This window comes from Pteropus vampyrus, unplaced genomic scaffold (assembly GCF_000151845.1).
Source record: "Pteropus vampyrus isolate Shadow unplaced genomic scaffold, Pvam_2.0 Scaffold8, whole genome shotgun sequence".
Taxonomy (NCBI): Eukaryota; Metazoa; Chordata; class Mammalia; order Chiroptera; family Pteropodidae; genus Pteropus; species Pteropus vampyrus.
Window position 1 is genome coordinate 12,865,031 of NW_011888789.1, and position 18,396 is coordinate 12,883,426.

Sequence of the window (18,396 nt, forward strand, 5' to 3'; positions counted from 1 at the left end):
TCAACGTGGCAGTCAGATCAGGTGGTTTATATTGTTGGAGAAAGTATATGTAACGATTCGAGGTATTTGTATGTAACCAAGGGGAAGAGGTGGTTGTGGTAGAAAACTGGAGAGGGTATGAGGAGAGGCATTGGTGAGTGAGTGGTCCTCTCCCCAGGGGTTCAGGATGTTCACTGATATGAGGCAGGCGACTTCTAAGGAAAGCAGTAACCTCCATCAGCTTTTAGAATGGCACAGATAGTAGTAACCTTGACCAAATTTTCCTTCAGACGTGAAATGTAGGGTCATATGTTTGACAAAGAATAAAATGTATACCAGTATCATGTGCTACACAGACAATAAGCTCAGGAAACAATAGAGTTCTTAATAGCAAAGGAAGAAAACCAATAAATTTCCCGTGTTCAATTGTACCTTAGGAGAGGCAGTCCATGAGCATGCCTAGCTGGGGTGGAGATCTTAGTGTCTGAGGTGAAGTTGTCTCCATTGCAGGACGCAAAGTCATTTCCAAAAGAGAAGTCTTAGGTTGGAGTGATGTCATCTGAGGTAATGTCGTTTTAGCAGTGAGATCCTGGACCGGGGCAATATTTGCGAAGTAGAGCTAGGGTATCCTTTTCAAGTTGATACCCACTTGAGTTAATGTAGGTCTTGTTTTTGTGGCTCTGTGGTATTATAATGATGCTGAGGCACTTGTGTAATTTGAATTATTGGGCCTGGACCTTGGAATCTTGACTTATAAATACCTTTTAACTCAAGGGGCTTATGGGTGCACAGCTAAAAAAGTGATGTTGGCATCTTTGCCAGAGCCTGACTGGCACGGTTAAAGTTCAAATTAAGCATGGCTGGATCTAAAAGTGTCCAACAGTCTAATGTTTTGCCATATTAGGTGATGAGAAAGCTTCTGTTGTAAATAGGTTTTAAATCATATGACCTGATTTACGTGTATATTGTTAATAGGGTGTCAGGTTGTTTGCTATTTAAAATATCTGTGCCTGAGGTTGGGGCTCTACAATTAAGCTATAGGCAGTTACTATGGGCCCTTTGCCTCAGTTGATGGTTTGGTTAGTGACATGCAAGTGGGTGAGGTCTTTGGATTGCAGGATTTGTATCAGCCAAACTCAGTGGTATGTGAGCCCTAGCATTTGCCATGTTTGGTTGAAATCGTGGCTTACTTGGAAAATTTGGGGCTCCAGATTGCAAACCAATGAAAACACCCAGACTAATAGTGATCAACAGCCAATGAGATAATGTGCAGCTGCATCTGACAGTTTGTGTGTGTGTGTGTGTGTGTGCGCGCGCGTATGTGTGTGTGTGTGTGTACTTGTGGTGGGACCCCCAAATGTGTCCCATACCAGATTAGCAAATGACTGGACTGTGAGGAAATCTATGGTTAATTGATCTCAGGGGAGTATACACCCTGGACAGGCCTCCAGCTCTTACGGGGATGGGACAAGATAAAAAAATTATAAAGATAGGGGAGACATAATTAAAGATCCTCATATATAATGAATCTTTGTATACATGAAGACAAGACATAGCTCCTTTAAATATAGGAAAAGATAACCGAGAAAGATTTTAGAAGTTGGCATGAGGTGCAAGTCATCCAAGGCTCCTGGAATTAAGAGAGATTAAGACCTCGGACAATATGGACACCCATTTAGGGGTCTATTTGCTAGACTCGAATTTGAAAAGGAATTGTTTGAGGAGACCATTATATCTCTCAACTAAACCAGCTATCTGGGACCCATCAAAGACATGAAAGTTATATTGAATGCCTCTTTCAAGAGACCAGCATTGTGTCTCCTGAGAAGTGAAATGTGTTCCTTGGTTATTGTTAATGATGTGTGTAACTCTGAAGGAGATAAGGAGTGTCCTGGAAAATTCTCATATTTTGTCCTAAGAACTTTTGATCAAAAGCTAGGATGAAAGAAGGAGAGATTACTTGGGACCAAGAAGTCTTCCAATAAATGAAATTACTATTTTTCCTCTGAAGGTGGACTGAAATGTCCAGTACATCAATTGATTATTGTTTTCTACCTGTTAGTGGCTATAGTTGAACAATAAGCAACCCTGGGCAATATGTGGGATAGAAAATTTAGAAACATCTTCATTTATCATGGACATCTTTTCCTCTAAACTGTTCTTTACTTGCCACTCCTTCACAATGCTGTCTTGTTCCTTGTCCATCAGGAACCAACTACATTTTTTTTAAAAAAGATTATTTTTAGAGCAGTTTTAGGTTCATAGCTAAACTGAGGGGAAGATGCATAGATTACTCATATACACCTTAACCCCACACATGTATAGACTTCTTCATCAACGTCAATCACCATGATGGGGGGTGTGTGTGTGTGTGTGTGTGTGTGTGTGTGTGTGTGTGTGTGTGTATTTTTTTTACCAAAGATGAACCTACATTGACCTATCAGAATCACCCAAAGTCCATAGTTTACCTTAGGGTTCAATCTTGGTGTACATTCTATGGATTTGGACAAATCATATATATATTTATATATATATATATTTATATCTCCGTCATTATGGTATCATATAGAGCATTTTCACTGTACTCAAAATCCTTTGTGCTCTGCTTATTAATTTCTCCCTTCCCCACTTTTAATCATAAATCTTTTCATTGTCTTCATAATTATGTTTTATCCAGAATGTCATATAGTTGGAATCATATATTATATAGCCTTTTCATATTGGCTTCTTTTATGTAGTAGTATGCATTTAAGGTTTCTCCATTTCTTTTCATTACTTGATAGCTCATTTGTTTTTAGTGCTGAATAATACTCTGTTGGCCGAAATGTGCCACAGTTTATGTATACGTTCACCTACTGAAGGACATCATGGTTGTTTGCAAGTTTTGGCAATTATGAATAAAGCTGCTGTAAACATCTATGTGCAGAAATTGGAAGTGATCCAAGGGAGAACAATACCTACTGGAGTGTATTAGTTATCTATTGCTATATAACTGATTATACTAAAACTTAGCAGATGAAAACAACAGAGTTCTGTGGGATAGGAATCTAGGAGCAGCTTACTGGGTGAAATCAAGGTGTCAGCTAGGGCTGTAGTTATCTCATGGTTCAACAGAGGGTATTTGCTTCCAAGCTCAGTGATGTGGCTCTTGGAAGACCTCAGAAAATATTTTTCCAAGCTCACTCATGTGGGCCTCTCCATAGGCCTACTTCATGATGTAATAGCTGGCTGGTTTCCCCCAGAGTAAGGAGAGTGAGACTTAGAATCCAAGGAGTTAGTCTTTTTATAACTTACCTTGGAAATGATGACCCATCACTTCCACTCTTTTAGTTAACTAGAAGCATGTCAATAAGTCCAGCTTACATGCAATAGAGTCAGAACACACAAGGGTGTAAATAGCAGGAGGCAGAGATCATTAGGACCCATTTGACCCATTTTAGAGGCTGCCTTATACAAAGAAAATGTAGAATTGGTTATTAAAAGATTAGAGGCATTTTGTTTAAAGTATCAAATAAGCAACACAATGTGGGGTTTAAGACATATTTGCTAAGATAACTGGTATTGTCATTAAGTAATAGTATTTTGTAATTAAACTCTGGTATTTACTTATCCATGTTTTATAAATCTATCATTCAAATGCCTATATAACTCTACTACAATTGCATCTATATAGATATCTTGGATGCATTAATAAGATTAAAAATGAGTTTTATATACTAATTTTTGATTATAGTAACTATTGGTTGTTAAAAATAACTGAATAGGACTCTCAGCTAAATCTTTTTCTTTTATTTTCCTTATATTTAGTATCCAGAAGGTTCATCTTTGGAGTCATTTACTGTCAGTATCGTGCAGTTGCTTGGTCTTAATGTGGGATTGAGTTTTGATAACTCTGACACCTGCTATTGTTCAGGAGATGTTTGCATAATGTCACCAAAAGCAGTGTAAGATAATTTTCTTTATGAAATATGCATATTTGTTAAATTTTGTTTGTTTGTTTGTTTGTTTAGGAACTTTTACACTTATAGAAATAATTGACAATTATAGAACACTCTATCCAACAACTGCAGAATACACATTCTTTTCAAGTGCAAATGGAACACACACCAAAAATAGGTCCAAAACTTCCCAGGACTTTCCAGGCCTGGGGAAAAAGTCTCTTTCTCCTCTCTACCTTCCAGTCCGGCTTGTATTTTCTTTTTCTGTCTTGATAGAAAGCACCCACTAGTGATCAGCCAGATGAATTATATATTTTCAGTGATTCTGCATAAAGTTTATTGCTTTGATATATGCATTTAAAACTGGCATTGTACAATATAGCGACAAACAGTACAATTCAAGTTAATAATTAATTACAAAATTTTTTATTTAGAAAGTCATTAAATTGCAAATAAATAACACCATGACCCATTGAGAGACTGCCAAAGAGAAAGAAGCTTTTAATTTTAGCACCATTAATAATACTTTTGCCTTGTTTTTAAACAAGGGGCCCTGCATTTCCATTCTGCATTGGTTCCTACAAGTTGTGTAGCCAATCCTGGTTGTTTCACATTATCACCAAGACTTGATGTGCTTAGTATGTTTAACTTGAATCATTACAGTGGGTATGTAATATTATCTCATATTGGTTTTAATTTGCATTTCCCTAGGAGCTAATAAAGTTGAACAGATTTTCATTCTTGATAGCTTTGTATGTCTTCTTTGCCGAAGGGCATATTCAAATATTTCGTCCAATTTTTAAAAATAAAAACTAAGATTTTTATGTATTGAGTTGTAGGAATGGTTTATATAGTCTGGCTATGAGTCATGATTTTCTTCTTATAGTGCATTTTTTAAGAAAATGTTTTTAATTTTGATGAAGCATACTTTATAAATTTTTTTCATGCATCATGTTTTTATAGCTCTAATATTCAGTTTTATGATATATTTTGAGTTAATTATTGTGTATTTGTTTCAGTTCATTTTTATTTTTGCCATATGGCTTTCCAGTTATTCCAGTACCACCTGTTGAAAAGACCATCCTTTCCCTCCCTTAATTGCCTTGGCAACTTTGTCAAAAATCAATTGACCACAAATGTGTGGAATTTTTATCGGAATTTCAATTTTATATCAATAATCTGTATGTCTACCCTTATGCAAAAACATACTGTCTTTATTACTGTAGCTTTATATTGAATTCTGAAATCAGGTGGTGCAAGTCCCCAAGTTTTTCCACCCTTTGCATTTTCATATACATTTTATTACCAGCTTTCTAATTTTATGAAAACTCCTGTTGAGATTTTGAAAAGTATTGCATTGTTTAATTGTGTAGTTCAATTTTGGGAGAATCTCTATCTTAACAATAATAGAGTCTTTCGATCCTTAAATATGGTATATGTCTTCATTAAGTAGATCTTCTTTAATTTTTCTCAGCAATGTAATTGTATTTTAGTTTACAGGTCTTGTACTTGTTTTGTTGAATTTATCCTTAAGTATTTTTTTTTTTTGCTATCATGACCATAATTGTTTTCTTAATATGATTTACAAATTCTTCATTACTAGAACATAGAAATATAATTGATTTTTGTATATCGACTTTGGGTGCTTCTAATGTGTGAAATACATCAGAAGTTCCAGGAGATTTTATGTGTTGATTCTGTAATATTTTCTATAAACAAGAATATGAACATGAATAAACATGAATGAGAACAGTTTTATTCTTTCCTTTCTAGCTGTTTGCCTGTAATCCCTTTTTCTTGCTTAATTAAACTTGAAATAATTTCAGTCTAATGTAAATTGATGTGGTGACAGTGGATATCCTTGCCTTGTTTCCAACCCTAAGAGAAAAGCATTCAATTTTCATAAGTATTATGTTAGCTATAGTTTTTTTAAAAGTAAATGTCTTCTTTTCTAAAATAGTATCTTTCATTCCCTTGTACATTATGTTGTTTTATTTTTCTTCTTCATCATTCCAATAACTATCAGACTTATTCTACATATTTACTTCCTGAGCTTCATACTTTTTGTCCCTAGGAGGTTCTACTTTTTACTGCTTAATAGTTGCCTAGAAGAGTGCTCAGTAAATATGTTGGAAATAATGACCTAGTCAGCTCAGTATATTTTTCTCATTATTTAATTTTATCTCCTGATTACCAAATTTTTGTTAAAACAGAAAGTAGGTAACTAAATTTATTTATTTATTTATTCTTCCTTTTGATAGTTTCTTAGAAGAATTTTGAGTATTTTATTTATATACTTTATTAAAAATCAACTTTATAGATGTGTGATTTGCCCACAGTAAATTTCACATAGTTTAAGTGTATGAGTTATGACTTTTGACAAATATATGTAAATCTTTGAACCACAGTGCCAATCAAGGTATGCAACTTTTTCATCTCTGTAGAAAGTTCCTTTGTGACACTTGGCTGTCCATCTTCCACCCTTAATGCAGGCAACACTGACTTGATTTCTATCACTACAATTAGTTTACCTTGCTCTAGAATTTTATGTAAATTTACTATGTACTCTATTTTGAATGTTCACTCTATAAGACTGTGATTTCTATGAATTAATTAAACATTTTTCTTTAATTACTTGAATATATTATAGTGGCCCTTTTTAAGTACTTGTGTGCCAAATCTACTACCTGGGCCATCTCCGTGTTGATTTCTATTCACTACTTTTTAAAAATATTTTTTATTTAAGTATATAAGTATAGTTAATATACAGTCTTATGTTGGTTATATTGTCTCAGATGTACAATTAGTGATTCAACATTTTTATAATGTGATCACCCCACTAATTCTGGTAATCATATGCCACCTTGCAAACTTATCACAATTTATTGACTATATTCTTCTTCCTCTCTTTATCCATCTTCTAACCCCATTCTTTCTGGTAATCATCATTTTGGTATCTGTTTCTATGAATATGTTTTTGTTTTATTTTGTTTTTAGATTCCATGTATAAGTGAAATAGTTGACATTTGTCTTTCTCTGTCTGAGCTATTCTACTCAGCACAGTACCCTCTAGGTCTATCCATGTTGTTGAAGATGGTAAGATTTTGTTCTTTTTTATGGCTAAGTAATATTCCATTGTATATATGTACCACCTCTTCTTTATCTAGTCATCCATTGATGGACAGCATGGTTGATTCCATATCTTGGCTATTGTAAATAATGCTGCAATGAATATATGGATGCATATGTCTCTTCGAAATAGTGTTTTGGGTTTCTGTTGATAAATACTCAGAAGTGGGATTACTGGATCTGTCTTTGTGTTTTGTTATAGTCTTTTATTTAATTTACTTATTAAAATTAAGTTCATTGGGGCAACATTGGTTAATAAAATTATATTCATTTCAAGTATACAGTTCAATAATACATCATCTGTATATTGCATTGTGTGTTCACCACCCAAAGTTAAATTTCCTTTGGGCACCATATATTTGACCCCATTTACCATTATCTACCTCCACCTTTCTTCCTTTCCCTCTGATAACCACTAAACTTTTGTCTGTGTCCATGAGTCTCTGTTTGTCTTGTTTGTTGCTTTCAGTTTCATATCTCACACATGAGTGAAATCTTATAGTTCTCAACTTTTTCAGACTTACTTTGCTTAGCATGATAATCTCAAGACCCATCCATGTTGTCACAAATGGCAGTATTTCATCTTTTCTTATGGCTGAGTAATATTCCATTGTATATATGTTCCACATTTTATTTATTCAGCCATCTGTTGTAGGACACTTTAGTTTCTATGTCTGGCCACGATGATGAATGCTGCTATGAACACTGGGGTGCACATACCTCTGTGAATAAATGTTTTCAAGTTTTTAGGATAAATACCCAGAAGAAAGATTGCTGGGTCATATGGTAAATCTACCTTTAATTTTTGAAGAACCTCCATACCGTTTTCCATAGTGGCTATACCAGTTTACATTCCTACCAACAGTGTATGAAGGTTTCTTTTTTCTCAAAACCTCTCAACACTTGTTATTAGTTGTTCTGTTGATGATAACTGTTCTAATAGGTGTGAGGAGGTATCCATTGTGGTTTTGATTTGCATTTCTCTAATAGCTACTGACATTGAGCAACTTTCCATATGTCTGTTGGCCATGTGTATGTCTTCTTGGGAGAAGTATCTGTTCAGATCCTCTGCCCATTTCTTAATTGAATTGTTTGTTTTTGTTGTTATTGAGTCATAGGAGTTCTTTATATATTTTGGGTATTAGCTCATTTTCATTTGCAAATATATTCTCTTATTCTGTTGGTTGCCTCTTTGCCTTGTTGATGGTTTCTTTTGCTGTGCAGAAGTTTTTAGTTTGATACAGTCACATTTATTTATTTTTGCTTTTACTTCCCTTGTCTTTGAGGTCAAATTCATAAAATTCTCTCTAAATCCAAGGTCCATGTGTTTAGTATCTATGTTTTCTTCTATTCGATTTACTGTTTCAGGTCTTATATTTAAGACTTCGATTCATTTTCAGTTAATTTGGGTATATGGTGATAGAAGTCTAATTTCATTCTTTTGCATGTGGCTTTCCAATTTTCCCAGGACCATTTATTGAAGAGGCTTTCCTTTCTCCATTTTGTGGTTTTTGGCTCTTTTGTTGCCCCATTTATATGAAAGTTTAATTCTGGATTCTTGATTCTGTTACACTGGTCTGTGTGTCTGTTTTTCTGCCAATAACATATTGTTTTTATTATTGTCACTTTGGGGTATAATTTGAAGTCAGGCAGTGTGATACCTCCAGCCTTGTTCTTTTTTCTCAGGATTGTTTTGGCTATTTGGGTTTTTTGTGGTTTCATATAAATCTAATTATTTTTTGTTCTGATTCTTTAAAACATGCCTTTGGCATATTTATGAGGATTGCATTAAATCAATATATTGCTTTGGGTAATATAGCCATTTTAAGTTGATTCTTCCAATATATGAAAATGGAATATCGTTCCATTTCTTTGTGTCTTCAGTTTCTTTAAAAACTGTCATGAAGTTTTCAGTGTATAGGTCCTTCACATCCTTTGTTAAGTTTGCTCCTAGGATTATCTTCTTTTTATTGGTAGGGTAAAATGATTTTTTAAAATTTCTTTTTCCAAAATTTCATTGTTAGCGCTCTAGTTAGGACTTCCAATGCTATCTTGAATAAAAGTGGTGAGAACAGGCATCCTTGTCTTGTTCCTGACGCTAGAGGGAAGGTTTTTAGTTTTCACCATTAAGTATATTATTGGCTGAATGTTTGTCATATATGGCCTTTATTATGTTAAGGTACTTTCCTTCTATATCCATTTTATCAAGTGTTTTAATTATAATGGATGCTGTATCTTGTCAAAGGCCTTTTCTGGATCTATAATATGATCATATGATTTTTATTTTTTATTTATTAATGTGAGATATCATATTGATCAAATTGCTTCCATTGAACCATCCTTGTGCCCCTGGAATGAACCACCATTTGATCATGATGTATAATTTTTTAATGTATTTTGCATTCCATTTGCTAATATTTTGTTTAGAATTTCTGCATCTGTATTTATCAGAGATATTGATCGAGAGAGAGAGAGAAAAAGAAGAGTGAGAGTGTGTGTGTGTGTGTGAGAGAGAGAGAGAGAGAGAGAGAGAGAGAGAGAAAGAGGAGAGAGAGATCCTTACTTGGTTTTGGTATCAGGATAATGTTGACCTCATAAAATGAGTTATGTATTTTATTCAATTTTTTGGAAAAGTTTGAGGAGAACAGGTATTAAATCATCTTTGAATGTTTGGTATAATTTACTAGTGAAGCCATCTGGTTCCTGGACTTTTACTTTTGGGTAAGTTTTCGATCACTGTTTCAATTTTCTTACTGTTGATAGGTTTATTTCAATTTTCTAGTTCTTCATGATTCAGTCTAGGAATGTTGTGTGTTTAATAGAACTTTTCCATTTCTTATAGGTTATTAAATTAGGTGGCATGTAATCTTTCATAGTATATGATCTTTTATATTTCGGTGGTATCCGTCATAACTTCTCTTTCATTTCTGATTTCGTTTATTTGTGTCATTTCTCTTTTTTTCCTTAGTGAGTTAAGCCAGGGGTTTGTCAATTTTCTTAACTTTTTTATAGAACCAGCTCTTTGTTGAATTAATTTTTTCTATTGTCCTCAATTTCATTTAATTCTGCTCTAATTTTTATTATTTCTCTTTTTCTACTGACTTTAGACTTCATTGTTTTTCTTTTTCTAGCTTTTTAAGATGTAATGTTAGGTTGTTCATTTGGGCTTTTCTTGTTTCTTGTGATAGGCCTGTATTAATATGGACTTTTCCTCTTATTACCACTTTTGCTGTATCCTCCAAAGTTTTGATATGTTTTATTTTCATTCTTATTTGCTTCTCTGTATCACACTTGATCTTTCCTTTTATTTCTTCTATCTCAGTCATTCTTTAGTAGCATATTGTTTAATTTTATTGTTCTTAATGCAATTATAAATGGTACTGTTTTCTTAATTTCTCTTTCAATTTTATTGTTCTTGATGCAATTATAAATGGTACTGTTTTCTTAATTTCTCTTTCAATGACTGGTGTATAATATTACATCTGATTTCTAAATATTAATTTTATATCTTTCTATTTTACTGAATTCACTTGTCAGAGTAAACAATTTTTTGGTGGGATCCTTAGGATTCTCTATATGTAGTGTCATGCCATCTGCAAATAATGACACTTTTACTTTGTTTTTAATTTGGATACCTTTCGTTTCTTTTATTTATTTATTTATTTATTTATTTATTTATTTATTTATGTCTGATTGCTGTGGCTAGGAGTTTCAATACTATCTTGAATAAAAGTGGAGAAAGTGGACATCCTTGTCTTATTCCTGATCTTAAGGAAAATGCTTTTAGCTTTTCCCCATTGAATATGATGTTAGCTGTGGATTTTTCATATACAGCCTTTATTCTGTTGAGATATGTTACCTCTATTCTTACTTTCCTGAGAGTTTATATCATAAATCGATGCTGGATTTTGTCACAAGTTTTTTCTGCAACTATTAATATGATCATATGATTTTTATTCTTCATTTTGTTTATGTGGTGTAGCACATTAATTTATCTGTGGGTATTGAACCAACCTTGCATCCCAAGAATAAATCTCGCTTGATCATGGTGTATTATTTCTTTAATGTACTGCTGAATTCTATTTGCTAATATTTCATTGAAGATTTTTGTGTTTATGTTCATCAGAGATATTGGCCTATAATTTTCTTATTTTTGTAATGTCTTTGTCTGGATTTGGAATCAGGGTAATGGTGGCCTCGTAAATTAAGGTTGGGAGCCTTCCATTCTTTTGAAATCTTCGGAATAGCGTAAGAAGTATAGGTGTTAATTTTTCTTTGAAGTTTTGTAAAAGTCACCTGTGAAGCCATTCATTGGCAGTTTTTTGATTACTTAATATTGTTAGTAGTAATTAGTCTGTTCAGATGTTTTCTTCTTAATTCAATCTTGAGAGATCGTGAATTTCTAGAAATTTACCCATTTCTTCAATTTGTTGGCATATAATTACTTGTAGTATTTTCTTATAATTCTTTGTATTCTGTGTTGTCAGTTGTCACTTCTACTCTTTCATGTCTGATTTTATTTATTTGGGTTTTCTCTTTTTTCTTAATGAGTCTCTTTGAAAAACGTTTATCAATTTTGTTTATGTTTCATAGAACCAGTTCTTGATTTCATTGATTTTTTGTATTGTTTGTTTTTTTTTATGCTCTATTTTGTTTATTTCCACTCTGATCTTTATTATTTCCTTCCTTCTTCTAACTGTGGGCTTTGTTTGTTATTATTTTTTTTAGTTCCTTCAGGTTAGATTATTTGAGATTTTTCATATTTCTTAAGGCAGACCTATATTGTTATGAAATTTTCTCTTAGCACTGCTTTTACTGTGTCCCATAGATTTTGTGTCATTGTTTTTTTATTTTCAGTTGTCTCACGAGGTATTAATTGTTAACTAATTCATTGTTTAGTTAGTGTGTTATTTAGCCTTCATGTGTTTGTATGTTTTTTAGTTTTTTTCTTGTAATTGATTTCTAGTTTTATATCATTGTGGTCAGAGTAGATATTTGATACAATTTCAGTTTTCTTAGATTTGCTGAGGCTTGAGTTGTGGCCTAATATGTGGTCCAACTTGGAAAACGTTCCATGTACACCTGACAAGAATGTATATTCTGCTTCTTTGGGGTGAATTCCTCTGAAAATATCAATTAATACCATCTGGTTTAGTGTGTCATTTAGGGCCACCATTTCCTCGTTTATTACCTGTCTGGAAGATACGTTCATTTATGTGAATGGAGTGCTAAAGTTCCTTACTATGACAGTACTACTGTCAATCTCTCCCTTTATGTGGTCAATATTTGCTTTATATATTTAGGTGCTCCTATGTTGGTTTCATAGGTTTATATCCTCTTGTGGGATCTTTTTATCATTATGTAATGTCCTTGTTTGTCTCTAATTATAGCTTTGTTTTAAAGTCTATTTTGTCTGATATAAGTATTGTTACCCCAGCTTTTTTTTTTCATTTCTACTTATATGAAATATCTTTCCCAGTCCTTTTACTTATAGTTTGTGTGTGTCTTTCAATCTGAAGTGGGTCTCTTGTACACAGCATATGTATGTTTCTTATTTTCTTATCCATTCTTCTACCCTATGTCTTTTGATTGGAGTATTTAATCCATTTACATTTAAAGTTATTATTGATAGGTACACAGTTATTGCCATTTTATTATTTATATCTATGTTCCTTTCTTTTTGTTCTCCTCCTTCTCCCCTGCCCTTTCCCATTCTCCTCCTCCTCTCTGCCCATCCTTTAACGTATGTTGTGATATTGACTTGGTGATGATGAATTTCTTTGGCTTTATTTTTCTATCTGTGAAGCTCTTTATCTCACCTTCAATTTTAATTGCTAGCCTTGCTGAATGGAGTAGTTAGTTTTAAGTTCTTGCTTTGAATATTTTGGGCCAATGTTTTTTTGGCCTGCAAAGTTTCTGTTGAGAGAAACCAGCTGATGTTTTTATGGAAATACCCTTGTAAATAACACCTGCCTGTCTTTTAATGCTTTTAGGAGTCTCTCTTTGTATTTAATCTTTGTAATTTTGGTTATGATGTATCTTGGTGTGGGTCTGTTTGTGTTCATCTTGCTTGGGACTCTCTGTGCTTCCTGAACTTGTATATTTATTTCCTTCATTAGGTTAAGGAAGTTTTTAGTCATTATTTTCTCAAATAGTGTCTCAATCCCATGTTTTTTCTCTCTTCTCCTTCTGGTATCCCCTTGATATGACTGTTAGACTTGATGTTGTCCCAGAAGTACCTTAAACTATCCTCATGTTTTTGGATTCTTCTTTCTTTTTGCTGTTGTGATTATATGTTTTCTACTACTTTATCTTCCAAATCACTGATTTGATCCTCTGCTTCATCTAATCTATTGTTGATTTTTTTCCAATGTATTCTTCATTTCAGTTATTGTATTCTTCATTTCTGACTAGGTCTTCTTTAATGGTTTTTATGTCCTTTTTTCTGCATACTATGTTTTTGTTGGAATTCTCACTGAGATCTTTCCTTAAGTTCATCAAGTATCCTTACAATCAGTGTTTTGAAGCCTGTATCTGGTAAGTTGCTTTTCTTCCTTTTTTTTTAGTTTTTTTTTTTTTCGGGAATTTTCCCCTATTTTTTACTTTGAGACATCTTTGTTTTCTCATTTTGGTTTCTCCTCTGTGTTTGTTTCTATGTATTAGGTTGACCTTTTACATCTCCCAATTTTGGTAGAGTGGCCTTATGTAGTAGCCCAGTGGTCCAGTTTCCCTGATCATCTGTGCTGGGTGTTCCAGGAGTTTTCCTTGTGTGGACCATGCGGGCTCTCCTGTTGTAGTTGAGCCTTGATTGCTGTTGGCATGTTGGTGGGTGAGACTGACTCACAGGCATACTGGCTGCAAAGATTGGCCAAGTCCACAGTATATGTGCTGCTGTTTTGGGGCTGATCCCATGAAGTAGGATTCGCTCAAATGGGCTTCTGTGCCTGTTGTGTCCACCCTTTGTTTGTGCTGTTTGTGGGGCTAATCAGATGGTGATTCGTTGACATCTGACAGCAGCCTTTGGGTCTGTTGGTTTTAGAACCTCTTGCAAGGGGCTCCCATGTAGGCCAAGGACAGCTATTGCCTGTGACCAGCCCAGGGCAACCTGGTAGAAGCTACAAAGCTGTCCACAGTTGTTCGCTGCTTGTGTTGGACTTGGAGGCACTTGTAAGAGACCATACATTGGACTGAGTTTGGCTGCTACCAGTACCGAGCCTGAGGCAGTTCGGCAAAAGGCCTAGGGCACCCCAAAGCTCGAGGCTGCCTTTTTGTTTTCCATGAAGTATAATCCTCTTTAAATACTCTTGAAAACACCATACATTGGGAAAATGTAGAGATATAGAGCAATAAGTTTGATCATACCATGTTTTTTATATTTTAGGCACTCTGGGGGTGTAAAGGATTTTAGCACCTGTAACTTGGATGAGTTTAAATATTTTGCTTCAGATTCTGGCCTTGACTGTCTTAATAAAATCCTTCATGATATGCCAGTTTACAAATCACGGAAGATATGTGGCAATGGAAAGTTGGAACAAGGTGAACAATGTGATTGTGGCACTCTAGAGGTGAGGAGAAATTTTTTTCAAAACATTTTTTATTTCCTAATATACGTAATAGGTGGAAAATAAGATAAAGACCTTATTTTTAGAAAAATAAATTTTAAAAAGACTTTCTTTGGTGAAATTTGAAGTCTGTGTCTCCTTTTTTGCTATATTTTGAAGTGGTAAGCAGAGGTCCTTTAGATAATGTTTGCCTTCAAATATTATGACATTTTAGTGTATGCATCAGTTACAAAATTAGAATTAGTGACCACAAACAGTTGACGAAGCAGTTGAAGAAATATACCTTTCACAACAAGTGGTAACAAACACAGACCAGAACATCTGAATACTGTAGACTATTACCAGTGGGATAGCAAAGTGCTATCCCATTTGATAATATAGAGAGAAAATATAGGGAGAAAAAATTTTGTATTGATAGGCGGTACCACTAAAACATTTTTAAATGAAAAGGGTCAAATATATGATGACAGAAGGAGATTTGACTTTGGTGGTGAACACAATGCAATATAAAGATGATGTATTATTGAACTGTACAGTTGAAATCTATATAATTTTATTAACCAATGTCACTCCAATAATTTTAATAAAAAAATAAGAAAAGAAATCTATCACAAATGGACCCAAATAAGCAACATTCTTTTCTGAGAAAAAAAGAACAAGGCTTGAGGTATTATTCTGCCTACCTTCAAGTTATACAACAAAGCAACAGTAATTAAAACAGCATGATACTGGCAGAAAAACAGACACAAAGACCAGTGGAACAGAATCGAGAGTTCAGAAATGAACCCCCATATATATGGGCAAATAATTTTTGACAAAGGAGCTAAAACCATATCATGGAGAAAAGAAAACCTCTTCAATAAATGGTCCTGGGAAAATTGGAAAGCCACATACAAAAGAGTGCTATTTGTCACCATACACAAAAATTAACTCAAAGTAGATCAAAGACCTAAATATAAGACCTGAAACAATAAATTGCATAGATGAAAATATAGATACTAAACTCATGGACCTTGGTCTGAAAGGGAGTTTTATGAATTTGACTCCAACAGCAAGTGACGTAAAAGCAGAAATAAATGAATGGGAATATATTAAACTATAAAGCTTCTGTACAGAAAAAGAAACTGTCAACAAGGCAAAGAGGCAACCATCGAATGGGAGAATATATTTGCAAACAACGACTCTAATGAGGGCCTAATATCTGAAATATACAAAGAATTCATACAATTTAATAACAACAAAAAACAAACGATCCAATTAAAAAATGGGCAGAGGACCTGAATAGGTGCTTCTTCCAAGACGTACACATGGCCAACAGACATATGGAAAGATGCTCAACTTCACTAGCTGTTAGAGAAATGCAAATCAAAATGACAATGAGATACCACCTCACACCTGTTAGAATGGCTGTTATCAACGAGACAAGTAATAAGTGTTGAAGAGGTTGTGGGAAAAAAGGAAACCTCATACACTGCTGAAGGGAATGAAAATTGATACAACCACTAAAGAAAACAATATGGAGGTTCCTCAAAAAATTAAGAATAGAATTGCCATATGACCTAGCAACCCCTCTTCTGAGTATCTACCCCCAAAATTTGAAAACATTTCTCTGTAAAGATATATGCACCCTGATGTTCACTGCAGCACTATTCACGATGACCGAGACATGGAAACAACTGAAGTGCCCTTTGATAGATGATTAGATAAAGATGTGGTACATATGTACAAAGGAATATTACTCAACCATAAGAAAAAATGAAATATTGCCATTTGTGATTACATGAATGGATCTTGAGATTATCATGCTAAGCGAAATAGATGGAAAAAGTTGAGAATCATAAGATTTCACTCATATGTGGGATATAAAACTGAAAGCAATAAATGAACAAGACAAACAGAGACTCATGGACATTGGACAACACTTTAGTGGTTACCAGAGGGAAAGGGGAGGAGGTAGATAAGGGTAAAGGAGGTCAAATATATGGTGACAGAAAGAAATTTAACTTTGAGTGGTAAAAACACAATGTAATATACAAATGATGTATTGTAGACTTGCACACTTGAAATGTATATAGGTTTATTAACCAATGTCATCTCTGTAAAATTAATAAAAAAGGAATCTATTACTTTTCTAAAATGTAAAAATATGGAACAAATATCAAACAAAAAAAATGAAAGATTATAGGTCATATTGACAACAAAGTGAAGTAGTCATATGAAAACGTTCAGACATTGCAGTTGTAAAATGTGAACTATACATTAAATAAACATGTTAAAGGTATATTTACATATTAAAATATAAAGTATATTACATATAAACCATATATAATATGGTTTATATATAAATATGTACATATATGTATGTTACTTAATGGCAGTGGAACACATCTTAAAGAAGAAAGAAGCCAGAGGAAAGTTTACTCTAGAAAAACTGCATCTATAATAGATAAGAATTTTAACTTTATGTCTTTCTAGCCTAAGGGTGCTCCTCTACCTTTGCAGATATGGCATAATTAAATTGCTGTGGAAAACTGAAGCTTTACAGATTCAATGTAACAGAGAACAGAGTTCAGGGATGAGAGCCAATGGAAATTTAAGGGTAAATCCTAGAAGTTAGAGAACTGTAAAAGTGATATGACCTAAAATCTTATTATTAACTATACAAATACTTGGCTAACTGCTAAAATATGCATGGTCTAGAAATATCCCATGGGGCATAAAAAGAGGATAAGACACTTGAAAGACATAGGTATACTAGGTGAGCTCTGTGAGTTTGATTATTTTTTTGTAGAGTGTTTTTCTACTATGTGCAACTCAAGCAGCAGAAATTTAAGACTCGCTGGTTTCAAATATCAATATAAAGACTGAGACTGAAACTGAAACTGGAAATTAAAGACAAATTTTTGGAAACAAAGAAACTGCAGATAGATTGTACTCTGAAATATAAGTGCAATCTCTGCCTAAATCCTTGACTGAATGCCACATTACATCCGGGAATCAAGATAAAAATTCAGCAGGTGGAAGCCATATGAACTGAACAGAGATAGCTGCTGCACATTGTAGGGGAGCTGAAGTTTATAGTTTACGCCCAGGCAACTTAACTTCCTCCTAGGGGGAAAAAAAAAAACCTCCAGAAGGACACAGCTGAATATAGTCATTATATCACTTTTTTCTATAATGTCTAATATATTACCCCAAAATTACTAAACATCCAGAGAAACAGGGAAGTATGTACCATATTCAGGAAAATAGGCAGTTAAGAAACATGGCTCAAAAAATAAAGCTTGAAGGCAAGTAGAATATATTTTTAACAGTATGCAAATGAAAACATTAAAAAAGATGAGATTCAGCAAAAATATGAGATTTTGAGGAACATCTATAGCTTTAAAAGTTTATATTAGAGAAAAAGAAAGATCGAAAATCAATTATTTAGAACACTACTTTAGGGAACTAAAATATGTCTAAATTAAAGCTAAAATAGAAGGAACGAATGATAAAGATAAAAGCAAAAATCAATGAGTTAGAAACCAGAGAATAAATATCAATGAAAATAAAAGCTGGTGCTTTGAAAAATTTCAGTGTGCTCGATATACCTCTTACTGTGCTGATGAAGGAAAAGTGAGAAATAAATTACCAAGATCAGGAATAAAAGAGGGCATATTATCATACATTCTATATATGTTAAGAATAAGGAATATTAAAAACTACTTTATGTAAACAAATTTGACAATTTAGGTAAAATTGTCAAGTTTCTTAAAACACAAATTATCACAATCAGTATAAGAAGA

At 33.5% G+C, this 18,396-nt stretch overlaps 1 protein-coding gene across 1 annotated transcript in view; it reads left to right on the forward strand.

Annotated features, from left to right (window-relative positions):
* The window catches only part of LOC105300956 (disintegrin and metalloproteinase domain-containing protein 5-like), a 164,375-nt gene that overhangs the window by 61,628 nt on the left and 84,351 nt on the right, over positions 1 to 18,396 (forward strand). Inside the window, exons 12-13 of the mRNA XM_023520046.1 lie at positions 3,787 to 3,923; positions 14,428 to 14,611. Of these exons, the coding sequence (XP_023375814.1) occupies positions 3,787 to 3,923; positions 14,428 to 14,611 (321 nt within the window). The remainder of the gene's footprint in view (positions 1 to 3,786; positions 3,924 to 14,427; positions 14,612 to 18,396) is intronic.